General features: G+C 38.3%; 1 protein-coding gene across 1 annotated transcript; it reads left to right on the forward strand.

The window, feature by feature from the left end:
* Nucleotides 1-9897: 9897 nt before the first annotated feature.
* Nucleotides 9898-11748, forward strand: LOC149261968 (uncharacterized). Its single transcript, XM_089382856.1, has 2 exons — nucleotides 9898-10588; nucleotides 10779-11748. Exons 1-2 carry the CDS (start codon nucleotides 10186-10188, stop codon nucleotides 11123-11125), a joined length of 750 nt encoding a protein of 249 aa, XP_089238982.1. The 5' UTR covers nucleotides 9898-10185; the 3' UTR covers nucleotides 11126-11748.
* The last annotated feature ends 300 nt before the right edge of the window (nucleotides 11749-12048 follow it).

Below are 12048 nucleotides of genomic sequence, written 5' to 3' on the forward strand. Positions count from 1 at the left end.
GAGGATTTAAAACTCCAAGTATCAGAATTAAAAGAAGCTAAAGAGAAATTGGACAAGTTGGAAGTAAGTTATGACAAATCTAAGATGACTGTAGCAGAAAAGACAAGAGAGGTGAAGGCATTGGAGAATAAAGTAAAGACATTGGAAAAGGACCTCTCTTTAGACAAGCCTCTGGGAGAAATCAAGGGCATTCTATGGGCCAATATCAGTCAATCAATTAGCAATATGTGGAGATCCATTCAAATTATATATGAACAGATTGATTTGATAGCAGCAGCCCAGGTGGAGATTCAAAGGGCCAAAAATTTATTGGGACATAAGCCTGAACAGGCCAACAGGTCATCCATTTCTTAAACACTAAAACCAAGGAGGAACTAGCAGCATTGGACATCAGAGATAGGACAGGCACCATCCTAATGATCAAAAGAGTCCTGACCATGAGAACCCTGATGCAGAATTTGGAGAGGAAGAGCTAAGACATGCAGGTAGAGGTAAATTCTTTTATTGAAAAATTTGCAGTTTCGCAGGAAAGGGGCTTGCCCAGCCTAGTGGGAAGTAATCAGCGCCTATTGAGACAAGCTGAGTACCAAATCAGATTGAATAAATATGTTGCTGATAAAAAAAAATGCATCATCATCAAGTACTCCAACAGAGAAGACCCTTCCATCTGGCCAATCTCTGTACAACAACTTAGAAAATCTGTTTTATATTAAGCATGAAGTATAGCATCTTTTCACAACCCAGTCGAACTTTTACAAATACACAGACGCTGATGAGACTTTGATAAAGTTGCAGAGACATCAGTTCCCAGAAGAGCAGTGGTGGCAGAGTATGCTGGAAATTTTGTAGGTGGATTTCAAACTTTTGTTTCTTCCAGAACACGACAGATATCATAAAGTGGGGAAAAAGAGAAGATGAAAATCGCGCTGGGCAGCAGACAATTAAAGCGTAAGTAAAAGCCCTCGATAAAGCAACGCCAGCAGTGTGGAATATCAGTAAAGCGTCCATCGGCTGACTCGCTGAGAAAACAGTCAATGCGTCTCACCAACTGAGCAGCCAGCACAGCATCACTTACCTCTGCATTTATTTCTTCATGTTCCCAAGATCATTTACTTCTCCTGTAGAGTAGGTAGAAGAAGTTATTGCTAGATATTATCTCATTGAGATATTTTGTAAACATTTTGTACAAATAGCCCCCCAAGCAAAGTATTAGGGGTTGGTGATACATTTCTGGAGCTACGTTGTAACTCTGAGAAATTTTCTGAATAAAAGGTTGCTGGAATGCGTTGTTGCTGAACACTCTAATTGTGGAATTAATGGCAGAGGACTATGTTGCAGAATTCTCGAATTATTTCATGGATCAATAAGTCTTTTTAACTCATGTTTTACAGTTTCTGTGTTTTTATATATCATCTATGTTCATGATCTAAATAATAGGGAAAAATAATAACCCATAACTTGCTTAACTCTACTCTATGTTCAATCTCTGTTATTTTTTATGTTTTCTTCAGAATTAGCATAAGCAAGAATTCTTAACTGCTCCTGTTTCCCCTGGTTCTTACATCTTGAATATAGCCAAGGAATTCTTAACTTCTCCCTGGCAATATTCATCCACTTTCCCTCTGTCAACATGATGAAGGATTCTTGATTGCCCTTCACCCCCTCACCCCATTTCACCTGATTCCAACTTACAAATTGTTCCATGGTTAATTACCTTGCTCTGTAGTTCCTCCCTCTGTCAAAGAAACCATATCCAACAGTTCATCTGCATATACTCCATTAGCCCAATGGACTGAACTTCTCATATCTACACCCTTGTTCTTTTGAATGTCACCATCCAAAAACCAAACAAAACCATTGTACTTCATAACTAGCCTAATATACCCCAAAACCAAGCTAAATCATAAAGAGAGAGCTCTCTCTGGATGTAGAATGGCTAGAATCTGCATCTAAAAGATTGGTCTGTGGTTACCTCGGATGTATTCCCCTTTCTCACAACTTTTGGGGAACAACCTGAGTGATAACACCTCTAAAACCTGCACATAAAACTCAAAACCGCTCTTTTCTCTTCAATGAGAAAAACTGCCTTATATAACCTCCTAGATGCATTCAAACTCCTTATGCCCAAGATTGGCATGAACTGCTTCTAATTTTAGTTTGTTTCCCTCAGTCTTGTCATTGTTTGACACCTTAGGGTAAACCTACATGGAGGTTGAATTAATATAGGTCAACACATGATGAAAAACCCAAAATAGACCTTATATTAAATCGAAACAGTTAGCGGTTAGCTAACTGGGGGAGGAGGGTGACAACCAACATGTGACTGTCGTGGTCTAACGCAGGCTGCCACCTCCGCAGTCATCATCCCGGCAGTCTCGGCTTACGGTGTGGTCATTTCATCGCATGTGACCTGACTCCTGGTGGTCTCGGTATTGTTGTGGTGACCCTCGTGGTTCCGACGTGGTGACATAACCTCCGACTGTTACAGTTGTAACTTGTTCACATGCTCAGGTTACGGTTTCACATCAGCGGCAGTTAATTGCTAACTCTGACACCTGCTACCTATCGTAGCTATCTCTATATCTGCTCACATGATGCGCTATGGTTAGCACCCCATGTGGTTTAGGCTAACGATCAAGGGACTATGGTTTATATATTGCAATGTTTTTAAAAGGCTAAGAGGGTTTTTTAACATATGGTTATGTGTTTTGAATTGTTTTTATTACATAGTTTTTAATGTAACATGGTCCAATAGGTTTAGGACTTAGAGTAATGGTTTTTAATGTATTTTTAATACATAGGTTAGGTCATTTTATTGCATGGCTTTCACCTTAGCGTTTTAAGGCTAGGTCTTAGCATAGGTTTTAGGTCAATGATACATGTTTTTCACCATAGCTTTTTATGGCTAGGTTTAGTCTTTACATCAAATAAAAACCCATTTACAACCAATTGTCACAAAGTGACATTCAAACCCACATGACGATAGAACTCTTGTCGACAACGAACTCTACGAGGCGCATGACCAACCCAGTCGATAACCATATCCTGGCGGACTGACGACAACCACATGTTGACAACTAGGTACCAAACCATATTCGTCGAACACCATGAAAATCATATACATTATTGAACAACCTAAACCATAAACATCACTGTCGAAGTTGACGACACTGGACACTGAATGCTAACGACGAAACTGAACCTCTGCAACTGATCTGACGAGATCCCCCTGGATCACTACCTCTAGCACTAAAGGACTTGACTCTAAAAACATCCCATCATACAGTGCTCAAATAAAAGATCTAAAGTTTCCATTGAGTCTAGGACACTCAAAAAACCCTATCTAAGCTCTTCTTAAGCTCAAAAAGTTTAAAAATTGAGCAAGATATGCCTTTTGGAACCAAACTATGTTATTTGTCCTACAAATTGGCAAAACTTGCTAACTTTGTGATGATTTCGGCCGGGACCAGTGGGATTCCTACCGAAAAGGGGAAAATTGTCACCTCCTTAACCATGTCAATAACTCTTAAGCGCCAAATTAGGGTCACATTGGGAACCATGTGGCCAGGGGATGGGGCTACCCGCCTACCCCCACCAATTTTGGCTCCACTACGTGGTTACATGGGATCTGAAAACCGAGGGCTAGGGCCTATCCGCCTAGCCCCTCTGCCTACGCTTCCACTCCAGTAATGTGGGTAATGCACAAGACCATGGGCAAGCACCTAACTACCTCGCCCCACTCCCTTCTCCCATGGGTCCTGTGGTGAGTGCATATGGCTTGGGATGGGGCGAAGCGCCCCACCCCCCTTCTCCCAATGTTGAAACCCTTAGACTTCAAATACAACCAACGACCATGGTATGTTAAGAGGCACAATCATGGTGCGACATTAAAGCACTGCATTGTGTTGCGGCAATTCTAGGATTTGAACCCTGCTAAGGCCCTTCAACTCTTATACAAAAATTTTAGCCAATAAAGGAGGGCCACATGGCACCTCATGATTGGTCCACCCAATCAATAATAATCGATAAAATTGTGTCACCTTCCTCAATAGAGACCTGCCATGTGTCGATGTGGGATTGGTCCATCATTATACATACCCTGCACAGTCAGATAATGACATCAGTTTTACAAACTATGTAGTCAACAACCCACTCAACCTTATTGCTTGACTTTTTAAATATTGGTCAAAAACTTCAGAACATCATAACTTATTCATACGATGTCGGATTAAGATTATTCAAGTGGTGTTGGAATCATGATGAAAAACACTACCATTTGAAGTTAGTTTTAGGAGATTCTAAGCACTTTCATTGTTTAACCTATTTTTGATCTCTGGATCATACCTCCCCACTAGGAACTTTTGGACCTCCAAAAGTCTATATTCACTCAGAAAATAAGTGATGAAAATGTTCATTTACTTTCCCGATCTAAATCCTTCTTTCTCTTATTGAATTGGTATCTTTTTTCCTCATTCAAGGTGCTCCACATCACCTATACATGAAGTCCTTATCCTCCTGACAATAATCGTGACTTGCTGCAATTCTCTTAAACATTCAGGAACAAAATTTTCATTGGATGGAATCTGAACATTCTCTTGATGACCATATTTCTTTGGCTCAAGCAAACTTTACCTTGAAGTATTTCTTTGTTGAAGACAAACTTGATTTTCCACATGGAAATTCTAAGCAACTCAATGTTTACCATGTATTTCTTTACACTTTGCTTTGATATCCTCAAGATTCACTTATACTCTTTGATGTATTATTTGCATTTATTCAATGACATAATTAACTTTGTCCACATTACTATGGTCATCTTCTTCCCAATCTTTACCAAATATCAAATTCACAAACAAGCTTCACATCGAAATACTTGTATAAGTGAATGCTTGACACAATTGTAGACATGCTGGATGAAATGCCAATGCTCATCCTAAAAGTCCCATACTAATGGACTCATCATCAAGCCAAAATAGCATAACAATTCCAAAGAAAACATTATTGCATATAAGTGATTTATTCACAAACATATATTTTTACAAAATTCCCAACTGTGGGGACATGCAACATGTGAAATACAAAAGAAATGCAGTCTTTAATTAGACAAATAGTCTAACCATTTCTTACCCAACCATGCTACGAAATTTTCTTTTTTCACTTCCCTTCCTTCTGGAACTACTTCTAGAATGGTTATGGTGTTCCTTGCACGTTCCTCTACCTTCTCCTTCTCAGGTGATTCCATTACCTATCTTTCCTTGTTTGGATGAAGATGTGGACACAACTTCCAATACTTTTCAATCCAATGCCCACTTATGTTGCAATGAATGCAAAAAAATTAGTGAGCAATCCTTGGCACAGATTCCTTTAAAATTTCATGATAATTTCCCTTCTTGGTCTCACTTCCAATCGACATATTCATATTCTTGATTAATGCTTTCATTTTGTGGCACTTAGCTACACAATGGTTAGGTGCTTGACAAAAGTGCAAGGAAAAACGTTCCACAACATGTTATTCAAATCAATGTTACTTGTAATCATGTAAAGCCTTTAAATAATCAAGACACTTATACCTCTTATGGTTGTCCTTTGGCTTATGATTCTCGTAAGGAGAACTTGACTTCATTCTTCCTTTGAAGTACTCATCTCTCTTTGGAGATTTCTTTCCTTCAACATCATCATCATGACATGATTCTCCATCAACCTGCAAGGGTTTTTTCTTAAAAAATTTCACACTTGGATAATTCTTTACCTTGCATCTTTGGAACATTTTCCAACTTCATCTTGGACATAGCCTAATCCTTCATGTTGAGGTTGTGCTCTCACCTCAGTAGGATTAAGAATTCCATGACTATAAATTCCAAGACCCTTAGCTTTATACCCAATTTTAGTCAATAATTTCATACCAATCCCCTTGGTATGCTTCTCAAAGGCTGCAAAAGAAACATGATCTTTATCAAGAGAATGAAATGAACCAAAAGTATCATTTACCTCTTTTTCTCCTTGTGACTCTTAGTCCTCTTCTTGAAGTTTAGCCATCTCCTCCTTCTCTTTTGTTAATGAAGTGGTAGATGTGGACTCAAGAAAACCACTCTTGTGATTTAGCATGTAAGCAATTTTCTTCATCTGACAAAGGGTACAATCCTTAGTCATTCCATGGCCACAAACTTGTTGAGTCTTGGGGTAAGCTTCTGTAGTTGAACATTCCACAGTTTTCTCTTCAAGGAAATTTTGCAACATAAGGTGTAATTCCTTATTTTCATCCTCTATTGCTTCAAGAAATATTCTCAATTCCATGTTCTCCACTTGGAGAGAAGAATACATTTCCTCCAATTCTAAGAGTTTTTCATACTCCAAACTTTCACCCATACTTGCAATCTAGTCAAAACTCGTTTTGATACCACGTGATCTGAAAATGGCAGAAAACTTAGTCATCCTTTGACACATTGCAAGTTAAAATAAAATGGGTCTTTAAAGGTAAAGCTAGTTTCACAACTTCTTTAGAATAAAGTGTTGAAAAGGGCTTCTCATAGGCACATTAATAAAATAGTGAAAATATCTTCTTTACTGAAGTAACAACTACTGCAGATGAAACTAAAAACTTGGAAAACCTCTGATTAGGTTGTTTCCATGCTCAAATATGCTTCCAACTTGCCTCAAAACTTTCTGTCTCCATCACTAAGGACTTGACTCTACAAAATGTCCATCATAGAGTGGTCAAATAAAAAATATGAGGCTGTCATTGATTCTAAGACACTCAAAAACCCCTATCTAGGCTCTTCTTGAGCTCAAAAAGGTTAAACATTGAGCAAGATATGCCTCTTGGAACCAAGCTATATTATCTATCCTACAAATTGGAAAAACTTGCTAACTGTGCAATGATTTCTCCCTTTACACAGAACATCGAATGATAATTTCACCTGGGACCAGCAGGATTCTTGCTGAAAAAGGAGCAAATTGTCGCCTCCTTAACTACACCAATAACTCTTAATGCCAAATTAGGGTCAAAATGGGCGCCATGTGGCCGGGGACAGGAGCTAACTACCCACCCCTGCTAGCTTTGACTCCACTACGTGGTTACATGGGCTCTGAGAACCGAGGGCCAAGGCCTATCTGCCTAATCCCTTTGCTTATGCCTTTGCTCTGGTCAAGTGGGTAAAGCATAAGACTCACGGCCAGGGCCTAACAGTTGAGTGCATGTGGCTTGGCACTAGGGCCAAGCGCCCCTCCCCCCTTCTCCCAATGCCAAAACCATTAGACTTCAAATACAACCCACAACCATGGTATGTAAGAACCACGGTCATGGTGCGATGGTAAAGTGTTGCATTGTGTTGCAGTAAGTCTAGGGGTTGAACCCTTCCGAGGCCCTTTGACCCTTATACAAAAATTTTATCCAATAAACGAGGGCCTCATGGTTCCCTCTCATTGGGCCATGTGGCGCCTCATGATTGGTCAACCCAATCAACAATGACCGATAAACTTGCGCCACCTGCTCAGTACAAACCTGCCGCATGTCTAGACGAGATTGGTACACTGTCATATGTACCCACTGGGGGTTCACTAGGGGAGCAATACTATACCATGTGAGTTCATATTGGGGGATATTTATTGAGGAAAAAATGGCATAATATATTGGGAGATATATAGGGGTTAGAGGGTTTTTATATTGGCAGTTATAAAAAATGGAGCCCAAAGTTATTGAAAAAATATAAATGGGTATAAAAAATGTTCAATGAAAAAAATTGATACCTACAATATCTAGTGAAAGTAAGGGTTTTTAAATTGGAAAATTGTATTGGGCTCGTATTGGTAGGGGGTTAAATAATGTGATTTTTAGAAGTATTTTCCAATATGTAGTCAATTTAAGGGTATTTTTTAATATGCCTTGAACACACATGATATGTCAGAGGCTCATTGAGTGAAGCCCCCATGTATGTACTTTAATATGCCATGAATGCACATGATATGTCAGAGGCTCATTGAGTGAAGCCCCCATGTATGTACCCTTCATAGTTAGTTGATGACGTCATATTTTCGGACTTCCTAGTCAACAACTAAGTCAACCCTTTTGCATAGCTTTTTTGCAGTTGATAAAAAATTTCAAAACATCATAACTTCTTCATACGACGTCGGATTTAGGCATTCAAGCATCATTGGAATCAAGACGAAAAACACTACAATTTGAAGTTAGTTTCAAAAGATTCCAAACACTTTCATTTTTGCACCTATTTTTGATCTTCTGATCAATTTTTAACATATACATTGTGGCTCACTTATGTGACCTCGTTAAATTTTTCAATAGCCTTGGTATGAACTTGGTGGTCTCAGCTTTGGTGAATTTGCATGGTGAATTTCGGTTTGCAAATATCCTGGGTGCATAAGTTCTTTTCTTTTACCTGTCTTTCTTTTTCCTCTTTAGTTCTATTTTGTTAAAATTATGAGTATTTCTCCCCATATGTCTAAGCCTCCATCTAGCAAAGGGAGGCCGAGCAAAATCACCATATTGACTCTTTAGAAAAGTGAAGAGAAGAAAGAGAAAATGAACATAAAATAAAATTATCTACAATGCTTACATAGCATAAACTTGAGATACCTACAATGCGTATGGAACATAAGCTAGAAATATCCACAAGGCTTCACAATAGCTACTAATCATTAGAAAATAAAATGGTGGCACTCGAGATTGGACTTCAAGGAATAAAAGATAGGGTGCAAGAAATAGAAAACAAAAAAAATCAATGGTTCAAGAAAATGACACCTTGAGAGACAAGATTAAAGAGTTAAGAAAAACCCAATAATAATTCATCCTTAAGTAGCACAAAGAATAAATTAGATATCAAACCCATCAAAGAGGAAATGAACAAACTAATGGAACTAGATCATGAATAGCGTAAAAAGAGTCCTAAACCTTACAATTGCTAGTATAAAGAGAAAAAAGATGAAGACACTTTAGAAATAATAAAAGAACAATTGAAAACTAAACCATAGATTCAAACAACTTATTTGAGAGAAAAATACTCAAGCACAAATATAGACTTATATGTGATAAGCTAAGTTGTAATGACCGTAAATTAAAAATCTTTATAAATGAAGATCTTAGTTTAAAAGATTAAGTTGAACTAAAAAAGAGATTCATATACATTTGTTAAATTTAGAAATTATATCTAATCAAATAATAAAATCTATACATTATTAAGATTAGACATTATACCCACTCAAATTATAACAAAACATATATACATTTATTAAGATTAGAAATCATGTTCACTCAAACTATATAATAAAATATATACATTTATTAAAATTAGATATTATGCCCTCTCAAATTATATAATAAGATATGCATTTATTAAAATTGTACATTATGCCCAACAATATACATACATTTAGTACGCTTACATTAACCACATAAATTAGATATTATGCCGTCTCAAATTATATAATAAGATATATGCATTTATTAAAGTTGGACAATATGCCCAATAATATACATACATTTATTACGCTTACATTAACAACATATACATATATATACATTTATTAAGGTTTGAAATTCTGTTCACTCAAACTATATAATATACATTTATTAAAATTAGATATTATGCCCTCTCAAATTATATAATAAAATCTATTAGATATTATGCCCAATAATATACATACATTTATTACGCTTACATAAGCTTAAGCTTGGCCCTTATGGATGGTTACGTATTAGTATTAGGTCGATGGTGGGTGGCCTTTGCAAATCATTTATTTGCTAGTATGTCTCGAAGACTTTAGGAACCATAAGTACACAAAATTCAATAAAAGGAAAGACAAAAGAGAATCCAGAACAACCCAAGTTACTGGAAGAAAATTACGGCAACCACTTTTTGTTGTGGACTTTACCCCCGAGTTTACACCCATGATTGATTTAAGATAGAATTCTGCATGTATTCTTCTGGCGAAAATGCTCCACACTTGGATCTTAGGAAGGAGGTGAAGAATTCCTGGACAGGTGTGCTTGAAGCAGGCCCTGTAGGGGAAAATGCTCCACACTTGGATCTTAGGAAGGAGGTGAAGAATCCACACTTGGATCTTAGGAAGGAGGTGAAGAATTCCTTCACAGGTGTGCTTGAAGCAGGCCCCGGAACAGGCGGTTACACAGTTTTCTTCATCCCGCAGTTTGCAGAGAGATCGTGAAACAACATGGCCATGGCAGGTTTGTCGACGTTTTTCTCGTTCCTTAGAGCAATCTCGAACTTAAAGGCGTTGATGGCGACGGGACAAGCGGGGGACGGGCGGGAGCAAGCGTTGCTGGACCACGTCCGGCAGACGGCAGAGAGGGGCAACCCTAAATCTGTGATGGATGCCATTGATTCCTACGGCAGGCGCACCAGCTGGCTCATGAACATCGGCGACGACAAGGGCCCCTTCCTCGACGCAGCCCTCGCCAAATACAATCCGAGGGTTGCCCTCGAGATTGGGACGTACTGTGGTTACTCGGCGGTAAGGATCGCCTCGCAGCTACAGAGGCCTGAGAGTGCGCTGCTCGCAGTGGAGATGAGCCCCCTCAACTGTCAAATTGCTACAGAAATAATCGACCATGCAGGTCCCGAGAAATCTGCATTAAATTCATTTCTTGGGTTTTCCTATGCATATCAATTAAATTTTTTTCAAGTTGTAATTAAAATTAAACCCACAAGCTACTACTGAAGGTATTGTACTTACCGCTATCAATTGATAGTTCAATAGCCATAACAATTGAATAGTATTTGATCATTTTTGTTCGTTGGTCGCAGGGTTATCGTCCAAGGTGAGAGTGGTGGAAGGAAAATTCAACGAGCGATTGGACGTTGTCAAGCAATTTCTAGAGGAGAAGGACGCTCCCTCCTTTGATTTCGTTTTGCTGGACCACTGGAAGCACTGTTATATGCCGGATTATCTATTGCTGAAGGAGACGGGCATGATCCGGAAGGGAAGTGGGATTTTTGCAGACAACATGGGTCCTGTCATTGGACCTGCAGACTTCAGAAAATATGTCAAGACGCACCCAGAGGAGCTGGAGACGCAGGAATTTAAGAGCAATGCTGAATATATGCGGTGGATGCCTGACAGTGTCACAGTATCAACCTTTAAGCTAGACTAGCTCCATACTACTAGCAATATCAACACAGTTTGATCCTTCGTTTACTGTAAAGCTCGTTGTAGTATGTGTCGCAATAATATTTTTCAGGTTTGAAGTTTAGTAGCAGTTGGGATGGTGTACACTGTATCTAGGTATTTTGCATATACTATAAGTTGCAAGCAGTTAAAATATTCAACACAAAATCAAAGAAAAGATTATGGTGTTTGAAGGTTTAAACACCTCTGCGTGGTTCATCGATCCAGTGTAAATATCAGAGCTAGAAGCGGCCTCCCAAGAGCGAACTGTCCTGTTACATCTTTAAATGCTCTGTATTAATAGATGTGGATTAATAAATGGGCGCTTGTATCTGGATTAATAAATGGGCACTTGTATCAAATAATTTGCAGGATCTGCATCCAGTTTGAACGAGACCTGGCGAAATTGTTTATATGGTAATCTGGGAAATCTTCTGAAGATTCCGTCTGTTCTCAAGGTACATAAGCTGGCGTTCATGTAAATTGACATAGCAAAATGGGCCGCTCCAACAACTTGTTTTATGGAGCCTAGGAGTTATTAGGATGGTGCTCATGTACAATGATATACATTGATATATTATCACGTGGAGCTCAGGAGTTACCAGTGTTCATATTTTTCAAAATAGATAGTTCATAGCTTATGAGTTATCAGTTTTCATATTTTTAAAAATAGATAGTTCATCCATGATAACTAAGTGATTTTCTTTAATATGTTTTGAGAAGAAATAAAATTAGCTTTGTATGCTAAAAGCCCAGATAGCATAACTGGCTCTCTGCTAAAATTTTGATTCCAAATTAATAGCGAACATTTGGAAAAAAAAATCCACTGAATGCCTCTAGCTATGCTTTTTGCAGAGTCCCACTTACATGACTAAACCTCCCATCATTCCGGAAAAGTTATTAAGAAAA

The sequence above is a fragment of the Pinus tabuliformis genome, chromosome 6 (assembly GCF_031772625.1).
Source record: "Pinus tabuliformis cultivar Carrire ecotype Pingquan chromosome 6, CPIR1, whole genome shotgun sequence".
Classification (NCBI taxonomy): Eukaryota; Viridiplantae; Streptophyta; class Pinopsida; order Pinales; family Pinaceae; genus Pinus; species Pinus tabuliformis.